This window comes from Microtus oregoni, unplaced genomic scaffold (assembly GCF_018167655.1).
Source record: "Microtus oregoni isolate MIOR12 unplaced genomic scaffold, Mior012 000023F_ref0000262, whole genome shotgun sequence".
Classification (NCBI taxonomy): Eukaryota; Metazoa; Chordata; class Mammalia; order Rodentia; family Cricetidae; genus Microtus; species Microtus oregoni.
In genome coordinates this window covers 366,624-391,792 of record NW_024543082.1, presented here as the reverse complement: position 1 = coordinate 391,792, position 25,169 = coordinate 366,624, and the positions used below count along the sequence as shown (strand labels likewise).

At 49.3% G+C, this 25,169-nt stretch overlaps 1 protein-coding gene across 1 annotated transcript in view; it reads left to right on the top strand.

Annotated features, from left to right (window-relative positions):
- Xxylt1 (xyloside xylosyltransferase 1) overlaps positions 1–24,819 on the top strand; it is a 137,187-nt gene extending 112,368 nt beyond the window's left edge. Inside the window, exon 4 of the mRNA XM_041673329.1 lies at positions 21,415–24,819. Within this exon, the coding sequence (XP_041529263.1) occupies positions 21,415–21,811 (397 nt within the window). The 3' untranslated portion in view covers positions 21,812–24,819. The remainder of the gene's footprint in view (positions 1–21,414) is intronic.
- Positions 24,820–25,169: the final 350 nt, after the last annotated feature.

Here is a 25,169-nt window from a genome sequence, read left to right as displayed (position 1 = left end):
TGATCTAACTCTGAGACTTCGGTGGGCCATCTAACTTGTGTGCCTCAGTTTCCATATCTGTTGGGTAGAAATAAGTATGGAACCATCTCATAGATTATAGTGAAGATTAGAATATTTAGAAAGTGTAAAGTCCTCTGAACAGGTCCTGGCACATAGCAAGTGTTAATGTCCCTCAGCACACCTGCCATTCCAGGAAGAATGGTGTAGACGTCCTATAGATGTGGTAGAGGAGGAGCCAGAAGTTGGGGTTGTCAGAGCCCTCATTGTAAGTTCACCCCTGTCTCAATCCTGTGTGGCTAATTAGAAGGGGTTCTTGAGAGGGTTCCATCCTTACTACGGTGTTGTAGTAATAAGAGCGGCGGGGCTGCGTCCCTGGCACCCGGCCGCCCCCACGGCTAGCTTTACCCGAAATAATTACACGGAAACTGTATTCTTTTAAACACCGCTTGGCCCATTTCTATCTAGCCTCTTCTAGGCTAGCTCTTGCACCTGGACTAGCCCATTTCTAATAATCTGCTGTAGCCCACGAGCTGGCTTACCAGGAATGATCTTAACCTGCGTCTGTCTGCAGTGGGAGAATCATGGTGACTCCCTGACTCAGCTTCTTTCTCCCAGCATTCTGTTCTGTTTACTCCACCCACCTAAGGGTGGGCCTATCAAATGGGCCTAGCAGTTTCTTTATTGCTTAACCAATGAAATCAACAGATTGATGTATGACACTCCCCCATCAATACGGGAAGAGAAAAATCTCAGAAAATTTCATCTAACAAGAACCAGCTCTGGCCAGGTCCCATGTGTTGTATCTCATCAACCCCCAAATGTATTACCATCTTATGGGAAGCAAGGCTCAAAGGGAACCAGTCCCTTTTCCAGGATGACGGCTCAGACTCCAAAACCCGTGATCTGCTTAACGGTACTGAGGTGTGTGTGTGTGTGTGTGTGTGTGTGTGTGTTTGTATGCACGCATGTGTGTGCGCATGTCTCTGTGCTTGCATGCTTGTATGCATGTGTGTGTGTGTTCCTGCAAGTAGGCTCACTTTGTCTTGCTCAGGAATGAGCAGGATGGGTTAGTGTGGCAAATGTAATGTCCAAGGCTAGAAACCCTAAAGCATGCGGTTAGCCTCATCTCGTGTTTGCCTAGTGTTCGGCTCTAGTAGATAGCAGGAGCCTTTTGCCTGGCTGTACCCTAGATGTCATTGAGCCTTGCTTCCCTCCTCTGCTCAGTTATTTACCTTGAGTCTTTCCTCACAGTAGCTGACCTTGTATACTGATTTTGGATTATTATTAACACCAAGTCATTTGCAATGTATGTATGCAGCAATGTAGTGCTAAGTCCATTGTAGAAGAAGTCGGTTCCTAAGCTATTTCTAGCCTTTCCCAAGGGTTTCTCTGTATATGCAGCAAGCTCACTCTGTTTGAACAAATATTACATGAGTAGCTGAGTAAATAATGTCTGCATTTACACTTTTCCCTCAGGAAGCATGTAGTAAGGCTACTTCTACTTTAAATTGAGTCTGTATTTTGAAAAATTCTATTCTGTTGTAACTGCAATAATACAGTTCCAGAGCTCTCTGGGGACAATATATATTAGCCTTGTCTGTCAACCTTACCAGCCTGAAGACAGTAGATTTCTTTGAGAAAAATATACCATGAAGTCAGCAGCAGAGGTGGTGGATGGATAGGGTGGATTGGTTCCTTATCTCCAAAGTGGTCACTCCTAGTCTGTCCCTTTACCTAGTATCTAGACACATTCTCCATGACAGGCACACCCATTCTAGGAGGTGCTGACACCATCAAACATCTGCTCCGGGAGAAACAGACTATCTGGGTGGAACGTAAGGCCAGCCAAAAGTTAGTTCAACCCCTGCCCCCGCCTGTCCCTTCCTCCTTTCATTTCTCTCTTCTTCTTTCTCCCTCTTTCTTTCTCTCTTCCTTCTCTGACCCCCTCATCTCCCAGTAACTCATGTGTTAATGTCCTACCTCAGAAAGTGACTTTATTGGGAATAGGACCATTGACAATGTCATTGGTTGAGGTGAGATCCATAGGGCAGATTCTGAACCAATCCAGCTGTTGCCTTTTTAGAAAGAGGAAGTTAGGGCAGACACTCATGGGGGGAAATGCCACATGAAAATGAAGTCAGAGGTCAGGGCTTTGCTTCTATCAAGAAAGGAAAGGCCAAAGATTGTCGGCTAGTCACAGAACACAAGAGACCTGGAGCGTAGTCTCAGGAGGAGCTGGAACTGTAGAGTGGGGGGTTTCTGTTGTTTAAATCATCCAGCAGGTGACACTTTGTTCCTGCAGGCCTAGGAAATGAACACACATCTCCCTTCTCCAGCACGGAGGGCCTCAGCACAGTGACGGTGCCTGCTTTAAACAAGGCTGGAATGGAGATCTGCAACCCAGCTTGAATTAGGGGAGTAGCCGGAAGGGGGTGATTTTTAATCCTGGATCTGCTTGGTTTTAGTTTTTGGAAATTGCGCTTTGGGGTTGTGGTGAAGAGTCTACACACAGAGGAGCCAGGCTTGCTGCATCACTGCTATTACTCAGGAATGCTCCGACAGTGGTGTGTTAACAGAAGGCCATCCTTGGATTTGGTTTCCCAGGGTGAACTACAGAGTTTTAGCCTTCTGTATGTGTGTGCATGCGTACACACTTCATCAGAGACAGATGTAGGAGCGAGAATTGGGGGAATGAGATTGAGTTTCACTTTGAACGTGTTTTGCAAACAGGAGATAGATTTCTTTTTTTAAACAAAGAAATATTTTACTAAATCGCAAATGAGGGGAAGAAAGATTTAGCAGTATGCTCCTGAGAGAGGTGGCGGTGGCACCTGGTTCCAAACACTCGGTGTATCTGGTTGTGTATTTCCATAAATTAATAAATTAATTCATTACATCTCTAGTTACTGTCTCTGCAGAGCTGTGTTCAAGTCAGGGTTATATTTAGTGAAGGAAAACTAAGAGACACAAAGGGCCTATAGCATTGGGCTTGTATCTCTGGCCATCCGGAGCTACCTCTCTGAGTCACCGAGATCTCTTGACTGTGGTGTCTGATCTGTGGAGTAAGGAGTGAGACTCCACATGGCGAGTGGTGTGCAGAGGGCCGTTAGAAGTGTCTTCCTGTGTTCAAGTTGATGTGGTTCAGGTGTGTGAAGGTATGTGGCATTGGTTGTGTTTGCTGCACGCAGGGCCTCTCCCCGGTGCTGGCTAGCACCCACTGGAGAAAGAGGCCCCACTGTGGAAACTGAAGCAGGTGACTTTCCCATGCCAGGCTTTAAATTTCCCCACTTAAGAAATGAGGTGGTGTTCCCACCATGCCTGTCCCATGAGAAGGTGAGATGACGGTGACAGCCGTGGTGGCCAGCTCGAACTGGGAGGCTCAGAAGGACCGGTTGACAGTTTAATCCTGGTTGCCGTTGATGATGCCCTGGAGCCCACAGTCTTTCTTCCTTCTGAAAACTGGGAGGAGACAGCATGCTGAGTGATACTGCAAATGGAAGGCTGTGCCAGCAAACAAAACCAGAGCGCTCTATTCTACCAGGCATGGGCAGATGCCTCTGTGCCTGCGATTTATTTTATTTCCTGATCCTGTTGCCGACAGAAAAAGACTCTAAGGAGTCTAATTTTATTACCATCCAGAGCACTTTATCTGTTGTAGTGGGGTGCCTGGCCAGATGTCCAGGGCTCTGAGCATCTCCTTGTCTTCACTCCCTGTCCTTCCAGAGGATTGCCTGAAGGTTTTACTTTCAGGTGAGTTATGCAGAGAGGATCCCTCTGTATCTTGGGGGCACAGGATGGGAGCCATCCACTTGAGTCCTGATTTGGAGGTAGCTGAACAATGGGGAAACAAACGAGACTCCCATGAGCAGAACTGGGTTGCTGCTCTCAGCGACCCTGCAGCAGCTTCCTCAACAGTACTCTGATCTTTGCTGATCCTCCTGTCTGAGCACCCTGCTCTGCACAGCAGGACTGCAGTACCACCCATTGCCAGCAGGGGTCTCACCTGGGTTGCTCTGGGTTGTTAAGCAGGCAGCAGATCCTTCTGTGGCCTCCTCCCCCACCATAGACCGATTGGCTGAGCCCTGTAAATGTTCAGCCCAATCAGTCTTGGATGGCACTTTGAGTCACAGCAAACTGGAGATGGTTAGTCCCATGGGAGAGGTGGCGGGAAGAAGTGCACAGTAAATCACCATTCTCCCTCTGTGCAGAACCTTCGTGAATAACAAGTGGAGGTCTTTTTGGTCTCCACAAAAGCCTTATTATTTTTCTGAGTTATCAGTGATTAAAGTAACTGTTGGTTATTTTTGCCACATTATTAATAATGACAAGTTGGATACCAGATGTAAGTAATTCATATTTTGCTTAAAGCATTCCTTCCCCACAAGAATCAATACCTGTGTGGCTTAAATCAACAGCTAAATGCTATGTATCTACCAGGGAAATGCTGCCTGGCATTAATCAGAAGTAATTATTAATCATAGTAAGATATAAACACTGCCTCTAAAAGGGAAGCTTCAAGCTGACTGTGGTGTGGTGCTGTTGCCCTAAAGGAAAGAGGAAGCAGCAAGCCCTTAAATGCTGGGACAAGTGTCACGAGGAAGCTGGGGTGTCTGCCTAGTCTAGACAGTGTGCCCATCCTGCTCACCCCAACTGAAGCAGATCTCCAGTTGATTGCTGTGTGGAGCATGGGGAGTCCAGCTGCCTCCCCACAGCGCAGCCTAGCAGATAAGCTCTGCAGAAGGAGCCCTTGCTGCCCAGAGCACACCTGTCATAATTTTCTGTTTACTGCTGCTTTTTCCATAAAGACAGTCATTAGCTTCAAAATTCCTGTTAGATAATACCTCGCTGTTATGTCATCCATCACTCTGCGTCTAGTGTGCACAGACACAGTTGCTGGTGACCGAGCTCTCCACCGCGGACTCCTTCTGACACTTTGCTGTCCTATCATTCGCTTCCTTCCTCTGCTTCTGTTTCTAAAGTTTCGTTTCTTTTCATGGTCCATGTCTCCACCCCACCCCCACACACCGTGAAACACCATGTAGGTCCCTCATGGTTGTCACAGTGGCACTGTGCTCCTGAGTGATGCTGTGGCTCAGTTAGTCCCATGGACCTAGGCTCCTGTATTCCATTCACCATGAATCCCTCTCGGAATTTGACTCTAGTTGTCTGTGACTGGTCTTAGTTTTCACTTTGATTACTTTAAGAAATACCACCATATAAAGATATTTCCAGGGAGGGCTGAGGGGAGGTGACCTTCCTTGAATGTGGGCAGTGCCATTCTCTGGGTCTGACTGAGTAGGAAGAGGGAAAAGAAAGTGAGTCAAGTATTGGTCTCTCCCTGCTTTCTGGTTGTCTGGGATGTGAGGCGGCGTCAAGCTCCTTCTGCACACTAAGGACCGCTGCACCATCATCCTTCTGCACACTAAGGACCGCTGCACCATCATCCTTCTGCACACTAAGGACCGCTGCACCATCATCCTTCTGCACACTAAGGACCAGTGCACCATCATCCTTCTGCACACTAAGGACCAATGCACCACCATCCTTCTGCACACTAAGGACTGCTGTATCATCCTTCCCCATCATTACATTCTATACCTTCAGACCAGGAGCCAAAGTAAACCCTTTCTTCCTTAAGTATTGACTTGTCATAGCATTGAGAAAAGGGACCAATCACTATAATAGAAATAATATAATAATGTATAAAAAGCAAATACCAGTGGCAGATAAACTTTATAGAAAAATTAATACATTCAAGTAACAGATTTAATCATTGAGTGTTTAGAACATATGATCACATATGAACTTAGAACATAAGACTCTGAGGTAGGATTATGTTAGGTCTGTCCACCATTAGAATCGAGATAGTCTAGGGACAGCTCTTGACTTTTAGTAGTCTGGGGACAGTTCCATTGTGTGCTGTTTGAGGACACCATTTGTGTTGGTCACCTGATAGAATGTCACTACTTTCTTCCACTTTTTTTTAAGTTGCCCAAGTCCTGAGGCGCAGTTCTCTCCAGCTGCCTGTCCTGATGAGTTTTACAGGTGGCACTGAATGTGGCCTCTTCCTCCTCTTCTTGAGTCAAGGCGGAAGCACAGCATAATCAACAGTTCTTAAAAGGCAAAAAACAAGCCAGGCGGTGGTGGTGCATGCCCTTAATCCCAGCACTCAGGAGGCAGAGGCAGGCAGATTTCTGTGAGTTCGAAGCCAGCCAGGTTTCCAAGAACTAGTTCCAGGACAGGCTCCAAAGCTACAGAGAAACCCTGTCTCGGGGAGAAAAAAAAGCAAGAAGTGTTGTTGTTTTAAGTTTAGTTCTTGCCTTGCCTTATGATGTGGGATTCCCCTCTGTATGCTGTGAATACCATTGGTTAATAAAGAAGCTGCTTTGGGCCTATTCCTATTGCAATGTAGAATAGGTCAAGGTGGGAATTCCAAGCAGCTAGAGGAGGAGAGAGTAGGTGGAGTCAGGGAGACGCCACGTAGCCGCCACAGGAGACATACACCGGGAACCTCGCCAGTAAACCACGAACCTCATGATAAAATATAAAATGAGAGAAATGGGTTAATTTAAGATATAAGAGCTAGCCAATAAGAAGAGTGAGCTAATAGGACAAACAGTGTTGTAATAATATAGTTTCTGTGTGATTATTTGGGGTCTGTCTGAGCGCCTGGGAAACGAACAAGTAGCCACCACTTACAGCCTTACTTTTAAGTTCCTTCTAGGCTCTGAGTATATAGGACTAAGCCCATGTAGCTTCGGAGGATCCAGAAACACTCACCACTGGACAGTGGGTGCAGGTATGTTTCTGCACTCCTCTTTCACTGCCAAGTAAAACCATCTGATGTGGAAACTAGGCCCGGCCCAGTGTCCCCAAATCCCAGTCTGATAGCTTTTCCATGTAGGACATCCCTCTCTCTCCTGCCCTCCTCCACGGCACTGCCATGAGCCATCCTCCTGTCAGGGGAGCTGGGAGGACCGTGGAACCATTTCAGGTCACAGATGTTACCAATCAGACAAATCAGAAAGCAACCCTTCTCACCCACACTCCAGGGTCACTGCCAGGAAGAAGAGAGAAACATGGGTCAGGCTGTGGAGAAAAGGAAACCCCGTCCACTGCTGGTGGGATGTAGACCAGAAGAGTCAGTAAGGAAAGCAGGACATGGCAATTTCCAGAGAAACTGAAAATGAACTACCAGAATGCTCCTGGGTGTGTGTATGCAAAGGAAAGGAAATCTGTGTTGTAAAGAAGCCCGCAGTCCACATTCACTGCATCACTGTTCGCTGTGGCCAGATGTGGAAACAGCTGGAGTATCTGCAGATGGATGTGTGGATACAGAAAGTGTGGTCAGTGTACAGCGGAGTATCCTTCAAAAGAGGATGTTCTGCAGTTGCCACAGCATGAGTGCACTGAAGGCCCTCATGCTAAGGGATAGCATCCAGGCACAGGAAGAAAAACAGCTCCATCTCACTTACACGTAGGATCTTAAAAGCAAACACTGAGAGTTTGGTCCACAGAGATGGGTGAATGGTGGAGGTAAGGTGACAGATGAGGCCACATAGCTCTGAGGGTAAGGAGAGGTAGAGAACGTGTGGGATGGAGAAGTCTACAGGTCTGATGTGTACCAAGAGGACTGAAGTTAATAGTGCTATGTTGTAGTAAGGGTTTTTGCTAAAAGAGTATAGCAAGTATACTTATAGTATATATAAGTATAGTATATATCCTTCACACACGCACAACATGCATACACAGAAGAATGCACACACATGCATAAAATAAAAAATGAATAAGTAATTGAGATGAGAGACATTGATTCGTGTGACTGGTAATCATTTACATGTATACAAAACATCACACTGTATACATTAAACACAGTTTTAAAAATCAATTCTTTGCTAGCTGTTGCGGTATCCCAATTTCATATATTTAACTTAGTAAAGGGCCAGATGTTCTCATTTCTGTTCAGAAAACATGCGAATCAGAGATACATTTCTAACCACCATACTTTACTCAGATTTCACTGAAATGTATCGTTTACAAAGAATGTCTCTGAGACTAATTAATGTTTTTAAATATTTACGTAAAGCACATAGAAATTGTATACATTTCTAGAAAAAACAAGCCATAGGACAGGCAGGTTTTGTAGCAGGGGATGTTTTGCTGGTTTCCTGTGGTGTTACCCGGAGGTGCTCATCAGCATGTTTTTCCATGTGATCTGGGAGGTTAATGGAGGTGGCTGTGGGGCCCTGTGTTATTTCTGGACTGTGAACTGATTGGGCGGAAGCTGTACAGTGTGATGGTGTGTGGCCAGGCCTGGGTGGCTCTGGCAGTGGCCCAGCAGACTCTGTAGAGAGCATGGAGCTTCCTAGTCACAGCCTCACTGCCATATGCTGCTGTGGTACCAAAGCCGAGGTGCTCCTGGGACTGTTCCAGACTCCTCACAGGCACTGCCCAAGTCCCGGCCATTGACCTCTCTTGGGAAAGGCAAGTTTGCCCGTCACTGTTTGCTGGTGAGAGTGTATCTGTCTGGACTAATTCCCTGTACTATGTACTAGGCTAGGCAGCAATGATTCATTTGGGTGTAGAAAGACACTGTCTATGTCTCCAGAGATCTGACAACGTAATAGGACAGAGAGGCATTTGGGATCCTTAGAAACACCACAAAGGGGTTGACCTCTGAACTGAGGGAGGGAGGAGGGCACAGCAGCCCAGGCCTTGGTGAGGATGGCATATGCAGAGCCATCAGGGACCTGAGTGTGGATGGAGCATGAGCGAGAATGCCGGGGAGCAGAGGAGCCTGAGGGGAACAGGGCGTGGCCACGTGGCCAGGCTTCTCATGTCCTGGGCTCAGCAGCTGGGATCAGGTCTTCAGAAAGTGAGGAGCATGGCATCATGGTGACGTCAGGGTAGAAGAACAGCAAGCACCCGCCCCTTGGCCAGGTCACACTGCCTGGTTTGCCCGGCAGTGAAAACACAGTGCAGTTACTGCTCTCATGCTGGAGACAAGACCCTGTGCTAGGTGCGTAGACAGGAGGTCCAGGAGATGTAATCTAGCCCTGGCCCTGCGGTCATCAGAGGTCTACAGATTAGGGCATGGACAGTGTGGCCATTCATTGCCAAGAACGATGGCCTGCAGCATGACCTGGTGTCGGGGGGGGGGGGGGAGGGGCAGGAATCTTTCACTGTCATCATCTGAAACCCTCCCCAAACTTTCATTCCTGTATTTGATAGTCTGTCTCCTTTACTTTAAGTGAGACTAGAGAAACTTTCCTGTTTATACCCAGCAAGAAAGAAATGTCAAATATTTACCAAAGCTACACTTAAAAGCAACTTTTTCTAAAGACATGTACACTGAGGAAGACTTCAAATGCAATTATAACACTGGGTTCTGCCTCGCCTGGCTGCGGCTTGGCTCAGTGGCCTGGGGAAGGGGCTTGTGCATGACTCCTGCCCACAGTATATTTCACTTCAGCAAAATGGCTGCGCCTGGGCTGACTGCAGAGCCCAGCCGATCTCGTATTGCATGGCATTGTGATGGTCTCTGATGCGACGCCCCGTGTTTCTCTGGTGAGCTGTCTGGGTGATGGCGGACACAGGGAGCCTGGCCAGCTGTTGCCCAGACACGAGCCTCTGCACCTGCTGCAGGCCCGCTTCCTACATGTGAAGCTGTGCAGGATGACTGGTTTCTCTCCGTTTGTTATTTCAGTCCCCTAAAAGGAGGAAAAAACAACCGTTTCCACAGAGAGCGTGTTGGAGGACTTGTCTCTCCCCCACGTGTCCTTGCCTTCCTCAGAACATTCCATGCTAATTACACAAGCTGCGGCTGCCAGTTTCCTGTTGGTGTCCACAACTCTGGGAAACAGGCCCGTGGAGACTGATGACTATCTTGTGCCTGAGTGGGCTGTGGTAGAGCTAACGGGGGTCGACTTCAGTTGAGGGCAGTGTGCCCCACACACCAGGCTCAGGCATGCTGAAGGAACTTAAGGCCTCACAGTGGCTTGTGGACCTCAGCTGAGGACAGGGGCCTGTAGGAAACCATGTGGTACTAGGAACATAAGATGAAAGGCTCTCCATCCACCCGATTCTGTGCTGCACTTTGTTGGGCCCTGGCCACTCCCTGACAGTGAACAAGGCCTTCTCTGAAGCTGCTTGAGTTCCTGTTCCCCAGGAAAGGTACGGGGGAGGACTTTGTCCAAGCATTCTTTTCCTGCCAAAGCTGAGTATGTGCCTTTCAATGGCTTGTTTCTGTTGGACCACTGACCTACCCTGTATACCAGACCCAGTGGGCACCCAGTGTCTCTTCAGTGAAAGATGCCACACCTGGGTGCCACGACCTCTGCTTTTTCCCAAGAGCTGGCAGTGGTCTAACATGTGCTTCAGCATATTGGTACCAAGGGCACTTGAGTACTTACCCACCCCCAACAGCACACTTCATGCTCAGAGTCCAGCAGCCAGGGCATCGGGCCTTTCCCTCTCTGACCACTGGCTCTGTGTTTCACCCGGTGCTAGCCAATGAAGGCAGGAAGGAAAACATCTTCCAGCTGTGTACCAGGTATTCATGTGATACTTCACCTCCTTCCCCAGTTTTCTAATGCCTTACAATTTCTCCTCTACTGGGGAGCAAACTGAAGCTAAAGGAAGAGAGGTTTCCCTTGTAGGTGTTCCTGGGTATTGGTCCTATACCCCACACAGCCCTCAGCCCTTCGGTGATAGAATATGTAGTTCTGAGGGAGCTGGGGCAGAACATGCTTCCTCTGGTTCACGCTCTGCTCCTTCCGTTATGCAGAAGTGTGGCCATGTGACACACTTTTGTCAACACTGCAGATCCCATCTGCATTTCAGCCTATTCCCCAGACACACATTTCATAGGCACACTGAAATCCGAGTGCCTCTTATGTAAGAGGACCTGGGATTGAGGGAGAGGCCCAGGGAGCTTGCTGAGCACACAGAGCTATGCCAGGGACTTGAGCTGAGTCCTTGGGGAATGTGAGGAAGAAGAAACACTTTATAGTCAGAATGGCTTCTCAGCTTGCCGAGGGCCCCTACCACGCAGGGCCCTCGGCAAGCTGAGAAGCCATTCTTTCCTGGGTGGAACAGATGGCAGGGCTGAGGAAGGATGGCCTGAAGATGGGAAGAATTGTCCTCTGCAGGGACTGTAAATCCCCAGATCCAGGGCGGTGAGACTCATGGCTGTCAGAGACTCTCAGTGAAACCTCTGTCCTTCTGTAGAGGACTGTGAACATGGGACAGAGGGCTGACTCAGCAGAGATTTTCCAAGATCCCACAGGTGCCCACCTGTATATAAGATGGGGGCTGAGTCAGGCTCCTTCCTGTTAGCCCTTGGTCTGAACAAGAGAGGCAAGGAGGCCTGGCATAACTGTATGAGTCCTTTGTATGAGGCAGGCATCTGTTGGTCTTGGGCAAGGACCAGGGATCCCTAGGAGGTTAGTAAGAGGCCAGGGAGGAGAGTGTAGAGGACACTGGCTGGCTCAGGGCTATGGCTATGGCTTTCAGCAGCGTAGACAGGCAGGGTCTGCTGGTGGTATGGGACCCAGTGGGGCCTGGCCTGGCTGTACTGGGAATGTGCTTCTTTTCCAAGGTGTGTCCATAGCCCAGCCTAGATTTCTTCCTGCTTTTCCCTCTGGTGGAGACCTCAGAGAAGCAGCAGCTAATGATGAGAACTGTGCCCTTCTAGTGCATGCCCTCCCCAGCCAGATGGCTCCGAATTCTGTGGGGTGGATGAGGGAGGAGCTGTGGGGTGCAGCCTCGATGCTGCTCACACTCCCAGATGATGTGGATGTGACCAGATTGTGGCACTGCCTCCTTGGTCAGCAGTCCTGAACTGTATAGGGAGGAAGATAAGGGGCAGCTGGGTCCCATGAGGAGAGGTCTACCCAAGTAGTGAGTTCCAAAAGAAAGGCTGGGAGGGTCATGTCCAGAAGCACATGGTGTTTTTGAAGAATTACCTTGCTTGGGCAGTGGCTTGAGCTACTATCTAGTTCTAATGCCAGCTTTGATCTGGGTTTTTAATTCCATATTTTGCATTTACTCACATTCTTGTTGTCTGTTCTGGGTGAGTCCAGGCCACATCCCTTCTCCTCCTGTGCACTCTGCAGTTCAGACACTCACTGGCCCACCGGGGAGGAGGCTGAGAGAGTCATCAGCTTCTTCTCTGCCTTCACGAGGAGCACCCCAGACCCATCAGGGATTTCAAAGACTTGTCTGGAAAACTTGAAGAATAGAGTCAGGCAAACATAGCTGATGAGGAGCCAAGGAACTTGTTGCAATTTAAAGAGAGAAGCATCTTCCTACAAAGTCAGCAGTAGGGAAATAGGCAAGGAGAATCTCTAAACCTGTGAGCATGGGTGAAGTGAGGTTGGCCAAGGTCAGGAAAAAGAACATGCATGTTTGCCTTGGGCCTTCTAGGAAGAGGGCCATATAGGCCAGCATCGCCAGCTGCCCCCGTCCTCCATGCCTGGTCCTGAGATTGGAGACCATGTGCAGTGGCAGGAGGGCACATGGGGCTGCTACCAAGATGGCCCCCAATGATGGGTGTCACACCATTAAGACCATCATACACTTGAGCTGGAAAAGCCAATGATATTCTTCTTATACAGACTTGGGTACATAAATGACCCTGGTCAGGAAAGGGCCTCAGGTGGAAGAAACCACATAGAGGCCTTATAGATATCTTAGTGGAGAGGGGACTGAGTTCCTTGGATGTCACTAGGCTGTGATGTTGGGAATGGGTGACTTCAGGGAAGACGCCACTACCACAGGGCTCAATGTTTTATGCCAAAATGAATGAGGAAGAAGGTTCTAGGGGCAGAGAATACTTCCTGCTCATTCGTCCTGTCCCAGCACATCTCCTTAGACAGTGACACTGGTGATGGTGGTGGGGGGTAAGGTAGGTCAGTTACCTCACAAAATCACCTATAAGAGAAGGAAGGAGGCAGAAAACTAAGGTAGCCCCCCCCCCCCCACACACACACACTTACTGAACACTGCACATGTGGATGCTAAGAAAGAAAACTAAGGGTGAGGCAGAAGTGTATCTGTTCAGTGACTGCCTCGTGTGCTACCCCTGGACAACAGCATGTGGTAAGGTGCTCTTCATGGGAGACCACCATACCCAAATCTGCACGTGTCGGGGGCTTTGCTGACAGTGGCAGTGAGGTTTGAAACAAAAGCAAGTAACCAAACCCACAGTACAGTCTATTCGGTGGCACATCCAAGGATAGATGGTTGCAGGGCTTCACTGACCACAACATCCCCTTGAAGCTCTACAAGCTTCACGGCTTGGCTAATACCAAGGCTCTCAGAACACAAAAGGGTCCTCCAGCTAATGAGACTGTTGAACAGTTTTGGGAATTGAGATCCTATGACAGGCAGTGATTTGGCCAAGGTCACCTACTGGTATGTATGAGAGCCCACACCTGCTCAGACAACAGCAGACAGGGTGTGGGCTTGGCAGCCACACCACTCAGTGAACTTGATGTGTTCCTGTGCTTCTGTGATCTCATCAGACACGTGGAGCACTGTCCCTGCATTACCTCATGATGTCCTCTCCACACCCTTGTGTATAGTCAGGAAGCCAGGGCCATGGAGGATGAAGTGCCTTCCCCAGAGTACTAAGTAGAGGACCAGGATTTGAATGAAGTCCAAGCTGAGATCAACTGCCCCTACAACCATGCATTCTTGACCTCTTCGTGCACTGGTGATAGACGTGGTAACACCCCTTCTCACCTCTGCTCCATATTCATGAGCGTGTGGATCTTAGGAACCGTCTTAGTAGGCGCTCCTACCCAGGATTGTAGCAGAGTCAGAGGACACAGCAAGTGTTAGCGTAGAATCCATAAAAACTTCAGGTTGCCACATTACTTACTTTATGGTAATTTAAAAAAAGCAATGTTGATACTACTCTTATAATCTTCATCTCTAGAAAACCAGTTTTAACTTGACAAGGGCCAGTCAGTGGCATAACTGTTAACGTGTATACCACAAGACTTGAAAACCTGACTTCCATCCTGGAACCACGTGAAGGTAGGAGAGAACAAACTCCACAGAGCTGTCCTCTTTCCTCTACACAACACACACAGACAGACAGACACACACCCACAGAGCTGTCCTTTTTCCTCTACACATCCCCCAGAACACACACAGACAGACACACACACACATATACATAATAATACATGTTTTTAATTTTAAAAGGGTCCAAGGTGGCTGCAGAGATGGCTCAGTGGTAAAGGGTGCTGGCTGCTCTTCCAGAGGACCTGAGTTCAATTCCCAGCACCTACGTGGTGGCTCACAATCATTTGTAACTCCAGTTCCAGGGGATCTGACATCCCCTTCTGACCTCCATGGCCATTGCACACATGGCATACAGGCATATATGCAGGTAAAACATCATACACATAAAAATAAATGAATCTTAAAAGACTAACAATAGCAAGAAACAAACAAACTCAAACCAACCAAACAAAACCAACTCCTTTTTCCCATTCCCTGGGAGCTAGTCAGAGATGCAGCTTCTGAGTGGGAGCCTTCATTTTAATGGGGTCCCAGGTGAGCCCATGTCCACACAGGGCATCTCAGAAGGGGGCTGTGCTATAATGTGCTTCTGAAAGCAGGCTCTGAGTCTAGTCCTTTGTCCCCCACAGGGAGCTCGCTCTGTGCTTGATGTGTGAGGGCCTCAGGTCTGTGTCAGTGTGCTGCCGCTGTCTGATACCTTGACCGTAGCCCATGCACAGATGTGTAGTGCAGTGAGCGGGGACAGCAGGTCTGCTTAGATGGAAGGGGACGGCACCCTCATTCTCCTGGCTTAAGAAGCCATGCTTTGCTGAGGCCATGCTGCCTGTGCCCTCGCATTTGAGTGAGGAAGTCCCTGCACTCTCTGGCTTTTGAATCTGAACTTTCAGTGAAGGGCACTAGTGTGGTTGGTGGAGTTTAACTGGGGACACAAAGTCAAATTCCACACATGCCCCTACATATTCCTCCCACACACACCCACATTCTGCTCATTGTCCTGGAAAACATCCCATCATGTGTTCCTGGACCTTCTTCTGTGACCTCCAATGCTGCAGGGCTGTTGGGAGCAGTGAGCCAGCCAATTCCAAAGGTGACACTGGCTCTGTCTCCACCCTGATGAACATCCCTCTTCTTGACCTAAATTCAGGCTTTCGGCTAGGGCCAGTGCTCAGCCAAGGCCAAGTGTTTGGGGGGTCCTTGAAAGCTGGTGTCATCAAACTCTATTCTCACCCTAGCCCCTCTTCCTTATCTTAGATATGCCCTGGGGCTCCTCCCCTTTTCTGGCAAAGTCCTGAGCCTGGTCCCCCTATCTGTACTTCAGTTTTTCTTACTAGAAATGCGAGAGAATAACACTCTCCCTGCTTAGTCATTTAAAGATTAGCATGAATACAATTAAAAGCTTTCACAGGGCCTGGTACATAGGCAGTGCTCACTAACCATTACCCATCAGCATCCTTTCCCAGTACTGTCTCTGCAGTCTGACTTAGCTGGCATGTGCTTTTCTGTTCTCCCTGTAGCCTCCATGACAAGGTGCCAACTGCCTCCTCTGGCATTCCATTCCAGGCCAGCATGTCTTGCTTCTTGGTCTCCCTTACTCACCCTCCCGAAGGTCACTGTCACCTCCTGTGCCTCCAGTTCTTACCAACTGTAGCTTTTAGCACTGAAGAGGCCAACAAGGAAGGGGCCGGCTTTGGCGGGAAAGGAGCCAGGAGACTGCTGATCCAGGAAATGTGAACAGGTAGTTCCAGAGAGCCCCAGAGGCGAAGAGTGACATCATGATGTCGTCACCACAGAGGGCCCTGTTTCAGTGACTGGAGCAGAGTGCCACTAGAGGCAAGGTTCATGGAGGGGACTGTGCCCACCTCAGATGGCCAAGGTGAGGGAAGGAGCAGAGGGTGCCCAAGTGCTCGAGCAGAAAGAAAGATAGATGGTGGGTTGTGGTGAGGAGCAAGGACTCCTCATCACTTGGATGAGTGCCAGACTGCAGGTGTGGGCTGTGGTTGGTAGGGAGGCAGCTGTGGAAGGACCAAGGAGAGTGGCAGCAAGGTTGATCTCTACCTGAGGCGAGCCCTGAGGTTCTGATCGGCGTGTTTGGATGACGGGCAGAGTGGGCCCCTCGTCTCTGCCACGCAGGACTCTGCCAGGTGTCGCCACCGTCCATGCTGCTTTTATCATCATTAGGACAAAGTATGCCATAGAAACAGCTCAGAGTATGATTGATTCTTGGCTCACGGTTGAGTGGTGGAGAAGACGTGGCAGCGTACATGGCACACAGAATCATCCTGATGGGGTGGTCCCTATCTGAGGCAGCAGGAGCGTGAGCCTTGCTTGTATCTCAACAGACCAGAAATTTGTCAGGCTCGACCCCTAAGGTCCACCCAAGGGGCCCATTTCCTCTCTCCAGGCCTTAGACCCTAAAGGTCGCAGAGCCATGCAGAACAGCACCAAGGGTGCAAGCACATGAGACTGGAAGGGACATTTCAGACTCAGAATAACAGCCCCGAGACTTTGCGTCTCTACGACTGTGAGCATGTAGACCTCCTTTAATTAAACAGATGAGAGCTAATGTCAGTGGCTTGAGTGTGAAGGGCACCGCATGGGGAGATAAACCTAGAGAAAGACCTGTCTGCGTGGGGAGAGGAGGTGGGAGGAAAGCCAGAGACACCCGGACTGGGTACTGTGGGGCCTGCTGACCCAGCTAGATGGTCTGGATGGCCCCGTGGCTCCTCTGAGAGCTCTACAGGAGAGAAAGGACCCCAAGGCCTGAGTTAGTGTCAGCTGCTTGGGCTTCAGTGTGGAGGACAGGTGGCTGGGTTCTCCTAGGCCAGCCATCTTCCTGACTCCATTTCTTCCATCCACTGACTGAACTCTGCAGACGCCTGGGTACCTTTAGCCCACATGCCCAGGCATCTGCTGGACTTTTCTATTTCTTTGTTCCTCTTCTCATATATCTACCCCTCCCTGATGTGGGAGTGTCATATATCAATCTGTTGATTTCATTGGTTAAGCAATAAAGAAACTGCTTGGCCCTCATAGGTTAAAACATAGGTGGGAGGAGTAAACAGAACAGAATGCTGGGAGAAAGAAGCTGAGTCAGTGAGTTGCCATGATTCTTCCACTCCAGGCAGACACAGGTTAAGATCATTCCTGGTAAGCCAGCTCGTGGGCTACACAGATTATAAGAAATGGGCTAGTCCAGGTGCGAGAGTTAGCCGAGAAAAGGCTAGATATAATGGGCCAAGCAGTGTTTAAAAGAATACAGTTTTCCATGTAATTATTTCGGGGCATAATCTAGAGCTAGCCATGTGGGCGGCCGGGTGCCGGGGACGCAGCTCCGCCGCTCCTATTTCAACACCTCCCAGCCTGCACTGCTGCCCTTGGCACCTCCTTGTGGTACCTGACTTGCCCTTCCCCTTTTCCAGGTCCTCCCCGTGCAGCTCTCCCAGAATCTAGCCCATCTGTTCCCTATAGTTGTTTGTGGGATGGAGCGATGGACATTTCCTAACCCTGCGCACTGTTTTCATGGCTCCAGGACAGCAGGGGTGGGAGAAAAGCCTTGGTATGGGGATGATGCCCAGGCAGATAGACACAGGTTGACAAATCTGCTCCCAGGTGCCATGACATGAAGCCTGCAGCTTGGTGGGGTCTCCACACCTCCTGAGGGATGGCCATAGCTTCAAGGACCTAGCTGGGAGAGGCTCAGTGGAGGCTATACCTTCAGGGACGCCAGCAGGAATGGATCAGGGCCTCTGAAGTGGGTCTCTTGCAGGATCTACTGGATCTCTGTTCCACTGGAGTCCTCTCCTCTCTGGCAGGCAGCCTGGTTCCACTACTGAAGACTGGCCCACCTATACCCAGGGGCCCTTAACCTGAGAAGCTGAGGGCCCTGCCTAGCCCCATGCCGTCTCCCATGTTGGGAGTATGGAGTTTGTCAGCTCAGTTACTGACCTGCAAACCAAGCTGGTGTTGACAGCCAAACCCACATTTCCGACAAGGTCAGGCATGTACCTCCCACCTGCTTCCTTTCCTCCTGTGCCCCATGCAAGGGCTTGGCTTTTTCTACCCAGCCCCTTCCAGGAATGTACCATCCAGAAGAAAGGACTTGAAGGGACTTCATTTGTATTTTTCCAGCAGGCTCCACCGTCTTCTGGAAGGACTCTTGTTTATAGTGAGCCGCCTGTGTAAGGCTTGTTTCCCAACTGAAAACTATTCCCAAAGAGGAGAACCTTATCCTGCTGTTATGGCACCGGGTGATTATGGGATTCAACGAAGCCACACAGGGAAGAGTGGACAGGTGTGAGAATGGACAGTCGATCTGAGAAACTTCTGGAAGATCAGGACCCAGAGCCACATACCTGCATACCTACAGGAGATCTGTGGACATACAAAGCCAGCCCCCAGCCCCTGTGAAGAAAGGGCAGGTTTGGGGATGTATACTGACCAGGTTCAGGGGGCTCTCAGGTCTGCCCTCTGGCCAGTCACATGACAGCAATGCTGTATGTCCTCCTTGGCCTTGAGTGTCGGTCAGGCTCAGAAATGAGTTTGACATTCAGGTGCTGCTCGTCGGAACATTAGCCTGTGGAATCTGAGGCAGTCAGAGATAAACGGGCCACAATGATCAGAAGCCCTGCCTAGCTGACCAAAGACTGCAGTGTCCTAGGGAGAATGTGAGAGGGCCATGCAATCTACCCCTAACCCGACCTTTGTGGCAGGTGAGGAGAGCTGGCGCCACCAGCTTCTGTGTAAGCGCTCTTGGTTACAGAAAGCCTCTGTGTGCTGCCTGGTACAGCACTGGCCATGGCGGTCCAGGAGCCACCAGGGTTAGAGTTTCCACCTGGAGATGTTCTGTCTCCTCTCCCAAGCCTAGCAAGGTAGGGGCCAGGCCTCCTTTTGGCTACTCTTGGTTCAGAAAGGGAAGATCTGAGGAGCCCCCAAGCTCCAGCTGTGAACTCCTTGCTGAAGGGTAAAGCCCTTTCAATGCATCTGAGCCCTTGTCCACTGTTGGGATGTTTTTGCTCTTTTGTCTTTTTGAAGAGCCCACCTCCCAGCTCCCAGATGAGTCACACACAGAGGCTTATTCTTGGTTAGAAATGTCTGGCCTTAGCTTGACTTATTTCTAGCCAGCTTCCCTTAACTTAAATTATCCCCGACTACATTTTGCCCCTGGGCTTTTTCTTATTCTTACTTCTGTGTATACTTCACTCTTACTCTCTGGCTGGCTGCGTGGCCAGCCCCTGACTGATGGGCTCTTCTCCTTGTTCTCTCGCTGTTTCTTCTCTTCTAGATTTTTCCTTCTGTTTATACTCTCTGCCCTCCAGCCTATTCTTTCTCCTGCCTCACTATTATTGGCTGTTTAGCTCTTTATTAGGACCATCAGGTGTTTCAGACAGACAAAGAATCACAGCCTCACAGAGTGAAACAAGTGCAGTCTAAACAAAAGCAGTAAAAGTAATATTCCTCACCATCCATGGTGTATGTAGTGCCAGGGTAGTGACTCAGTATCCTTGCCTTGGCTGGCTTCCTGCTCCCACCAACACCAAAGGCTACACAGACTCACTCTTACCTTTTTCCTACGCCTTTCTTGGCCACCTTACCCTTCCCAAGGACCTGTCATCTGGGAAGCCTGCATGAGGTAGAAGTACCCGAGGATCCTGTCCCTCCAGCTAGCCCCTGATCTCTTCCGGGTCTTCTACAAGGGAGGGAAGGAAGCAGTGGGCAGGATGGAGCAGAGATGAGCTCTCCATAGCTCTCTTCCCTCCTTTCTGGCTCTCTCTCTTCCTCCTTGCTAAATGCCCCATCCCCACTATTGGAAGAGGAACCCAGTACCTGGATGGTGCAGCGTCCACTCCCTGGAGGGTCCCTCCTTTACCTGGGATCACTGTGTTGACCCAGGCCTGTCTAGCAGAATTGTAGCTAGGTTGTAACCTGACCCTGAGAGTAACCACTTGGTGCTAAGGTAAAATGATGAAGTGTTGACGTGCTGATGGTCCCATCCTGGCAGGCTCTGTGGCCAGGAGGACCTCAGCATCTCAGCTTGCTCTCGGAGCTTATCTTTCCAAGGCTGTTATCAGCAGGCAAGTGCCAGGTCAGAGCCAGATCCCCACTCACCTCACAGCCCATTCCTGACCAGACGCTAACAGTGAGCCTGTGTGCTCACTGGTCGGTGTCCCAAGGGCACACTTTTCCCGTCCCCAGATCAAACTGTCGGCTGTCTTTCTGACATGCGAGACCACAAAGAAGGCTTGTCTGTCCCCTTACTGGGGTCATGTGTTTGAACTGGAGAGTGGACCTGCTGCAGGTCTTGCATGCTGGGGCTATGGTTTGCTTTTGACAACAACTTGCATGTCATATCCTGTGAACAGTATGATGCATTTCTAGGCTGCATGCCATGATGCATTCCCCACCCTGAAGACCCAGGCTAGCCCTGCCCATCCCAGGTGCTGCTGCTGGGTCTTGTCTGTGCGTACAGGTTTGGGGATCCCCATGCCCCCATCACTGTAGCGCACAAGAACTTAAAAAGTCTAGAAAACAGTGACCAGAGCTCTCAACATGTCAATCACAGGAAGATTTCCCACCTCCAAATGTAAGTATTTGGATACAAGGTCAAGAAGTGTCATTTTCTGAATCTGCCAGAAAAAGACAAAAATTGAGGTGGCATCCCCTCCTAAATTCCATAGTTCTACATGGCTCCATACAGCTGTTTTTCACCCTGACTTGTGGATATATGCCTTAAGCTATCATCTCTGGACCCCAGCTTCTACCCAGCCCCTCAGAAATGCTAGGCTTAGGTCATGAATGAAACTTGTTCTAAAGCAGAAAACATGTCTGGTTCAGTCTCGGTTTCCTGTCTATGACGTCACCATCATTCAGAGTCTCTTCCCCTTGTGTACTCTCCTCTCCTCTCCACCATAACGACAGGGTGGGAATCCTATCACTCTGCTGTCATCTGAAGGATGTGAACTCTAAGCCAAAGACCTAGCTTTATTCTCTGCTTCTTACTAGCTGTGTGGGCAGGGGTCATCTCACGGAGCATAACACTTGGAGAAGGAGCAGCCCCCATCCAGCATGCCATCCAGTATCTGCCATCTCCACAGATCCTAACATAATGCAGTGACATGATGACCTCATCATCATGTCCTCCTGAGGCGGTGGAGGATATGAGAAGAGCCTGAGACTTAGAGCAGGTCGTGGTGGGGGATGGATTCAGGCTCTTGCTATGCTGCCCGCTGGCGATGTGGTGCAGATGCTGGGCCCCGAATGCCTCTACTTTTGTCCCTGTGAAACGGAAGGAAAAGTGGTCATGTGAACACCCAGGAAGCAGGTCTGGCAAGCTCATTCACCCCAAACTGGGATAATACTGATTTTTTTTTCTCCCCTTCACAGGCACACATTCTGGCAGTTCCGCCATGAGAACCCCAAGACCAGAGTTGGGGACCCTCCACCTGAGGGCCTTCCTGGCTTCAACAGTGGAGTCATGCTGCTGAACCTGGAGGCCATGCGCCAGTCTCCACTCTACAGCCATCTGCTGGAGCCTGCATGGGTACAGCAGCTTGCAGACAAGTACCGCTTCCGGGGCCACCTTGGGGACCAGGACTTCTTCACCATGATCGGCATGGAACACCCCGAGCTCTTCCATGTGCTGGACTGCACCTGGAACCGGCAGTTGTGCACCTGGTGGAGGGACCATGGCTACAGCGATGTCTTCCAGGCATACTTTCACTGTGAGGGCCATGTCAAGATCTACCACGGGAACTGCAACACCCCTATCCCGGAGGACTAGGCACCCGCTCGCCCACTCTGCTTCTGGGGCTCCCGGGCCTGGGGAAGGATGCTCTTGGGATCCAGGTGCTACAGGCCTTCCAGCTAGCCAGTCCCTGTCCAGTGGCCATCCAAAGAAGCTTAACTGAGCCCTGCTGGAGCTCGGGCTGTTTCCCTTCAGGGCATCCTGAAGGACAGACAGATGTCTTCCAGTAGGTGGTCAAAGATACAGAAGGACAGATTCTCTTGTCTACATGGACTCAAACCCCTTTCAAAGAGCTGGCTTTTGCTAGACCAAATAAGTGTTTACTTTAGACTGACAGGCTTCTGTTTGTGAGGACCGAGCTGTGCTGCTGTAGCCCCAAAGAGCCCTGAGTGAGTGAGTCAGGGCTCTAACAAGCAGCCTCCAAAGGAATGCCACAGTCCCACATCCTTTCTCAGGAGGCTTTGCTCCTCCTTCCCAGATGTCCATGTTGCTTGGTGCAGACTTCAAGTGCACATCTTTTTAGGTGAAGCCGCTTGGGCCAGCTAGGGGACACAGAATAACCCCTATTGTAGCATCCACAGCTCCTATCTCCCCGATGTATCCCAGAGCCCATTCCCATCCATCCCCTGCTCCGATGACCTGACTGCACTAAGGAATCAAATCTGCCATCAAAGAACAGAGGTTGGCCATGCTGAGGCATGCACTAGAATTGCCTGAACAAGGGAGATTTCCTCCAGGGAGCAGCCTAACAGTTCACTAATGCAAGTGGGTAGGCTTGCAGAAGGCTGGCCTGTGGGCTCACTGTGGTCTCTGGTGTGGAAAACAGACAGGCCCATACTTTCCTGTGGCGCCATGCCAGACCCTCCCCCTTCCTAGAAGAGGGCACCATTTCTGTATTTGTGCTTGTGAAGGCTCTGTAAGTCAGCTACCCACATGAAGCCTCCACAGGCCATGCCCATGTCCAGCTCATGTCCTCAGACAAGAAATGTGAGGTTCTCATGTTTTCTTTCAATTCCCTTAACTTTTAAATTTTCTTTCGCCCCAAGTGAGAAGAGCTAATAACTAATCTTTGAGAACACTTGTTTATGTTGTTTGTCCTCTGATCAGAGTTTCCAGGGGCCTGGGGCTCTGAATGAAGACTGGAATCAATATCAGAGGACCTAAAAGGACCAACAGGAAGGAAGGAAGGAAGGAAGGAAGGAAGGAAGGAAGGAAGGAAGGAAGGGCCCGCCTGGGGGTGGCCGTGAGGTGGCCTTGCTGTGTTTGGTTCTAAGTACAGAGCCATTTCATTCCAGCTATTGGAGATCCAGCTGCTGCTGGGGACAAAGCAACCCCTCCCTGAGCCCAGACCTCCCCGCTGCATTCATGCCTGGTGAGGTGGTACACACCCCTTCACTAGCCCTCAGCTGGAGCCCAGTTCATCTGTTCTCCTGGCTACTTGATTTCCTATTTATAGCTTCTGGTTATTAGATGCCTGCCGTGTGCTGGGCATCGTCTTGAGGATTTATATGTGCTCTAGGTAATATTCATGAAAACCTCAACAAGCTCATTCCCGTTCTAAAACTTATGTATGAAAAAAGAGGTATGGGCAGAGCCCTGTGCTGTGTTGTTTACTGCAGCTTTTTATTATACAAAAACCATATAATGGGATATATTAAAAATCATTTTAAGGAATATTAATGTACCAGAAAATACTTACACTAGTGAGTAAAGAATACAAAATACAAGATTATATGTGTATCCTTTTATTTTTTAAATTGCATATGTGTGTGTATGTATTTGTGTACAGACAGGTGCATACATGAAGTTCGTATGTGTGTGTGAAAAGAGGGAGACTCAAGTACAAGCCTATTCTGTATTTTGTCCAGTTCAGTTCCTGAAGACCATGCTTTAAACACATTAACAACACAGTTTTCTCAGTGAGGGTGGGGGATTCAAGGCCAGGGAGTTCTTAACCCACAATGACAGCAGAAGTTTTCATCAGGAATTAATGTGTTTCTAAAACTGTGTCTTCTGTTGTTGCAAGAAAAACAGTAAGCCAGGTACTCAGAGCACAACAGCATCCTCCACTCACTCTGTGTGTGTGTGTGTGTGTGTGTGTGTGTGATTGTGGGGAGCACAAAGGACAACTTGTAGAATCAGTGCCCTCCACCTTTACATACTGTCTTACTTAGGGTTTCTGTTGCTGTAAGAGACACCATGACCACAGCAGCTCTTAAAAGGAAAACATTTAATTGGGACTGACTTATAGTTCCAGAGGTTTATTCCATAATTATCATGGTGGGGAGCATGGTGGTGTGTAGGCAGACACAGTGCTGCCTACATCTTCAGAAGGCAACAAAAAATCAGCTGAGATGCTGGCTGGTAGCCTGAGCATAGGAAATCTCAAAGCCCACCCTACAGTGACACATTTCCACCAGCAAGGCCACACCTCCTAAGTGTCACTCCCTATGGGGGCCCATTACATTTAAACTACCACACATTCATTGTACCAGCCCCCCCCCCACTTACTTTTGAGCTCACCCTCAGGAGGTCCCCCTCCCCTGGCACCAATGGCTTTGATCTAATGCCTCTGTGAATGTAGCCACAGACAACAGGAAACCCAGCCGGACTGACAAAAGCCACTGTGGGCTCTTTGCTTGCCACAAATGGCTGTGACAGATGTTGGAATCAGCTTCCGATTGGGGTCCTGGTAGGATTCGTGTTGTGCATACATAATGAAAACGCTGTGCGCCCTTTATTTCACAGAACCTTCCCTGTCTAGTGCATCTGTACATGTGAGTGAAATGGAAGTCCAGGCGGCATTTATGAATATAACAAACTTTATCTTCACTTATGTTCATTTCCTTATTTTGTGCTTATTAATTTTATAAAGTGCATAATAAATGTTATACATTTAAACATTGTAATTATGTTCACTTATGTAATATTCACAGATTGTGCTGAGCATGGGGAGGTCAGAGGACTTGTGGGAGTGAGTTCCTGCCTTTACCCTGTATATTCCAAGGATTAAACTCGGGTTGTCGGGCTTGGTGGCAAGTCCCCCGCTGAGCCACCTCACCAGTGTGATATACGTTTTTAACCACTCTCCTCTACAGTCACTAGTATCATCCTGTCTGTATTTTCAGCTCATGGCTGGCTTGACTGATGTCTCCCGTAGGACAGTCTAGGCTAAGTAGGCTGTGGTTCTCACCTCTCCCGTGGTTGCCTCCCTTCTCTACAGAAAAATAATCTAATAATAGCAGCACTAGCCTGGCTTCCGATTCCCACACGGTAGCCCTTTATACACACATGAAATCCACACCCGCCATGTGCTGACAGCATCGGGAAAGCTTGCAGGCTTATTGATGAGGTTCACTCTTGTATGTGTGTCAAGTCAAACAGACTGCAGCAT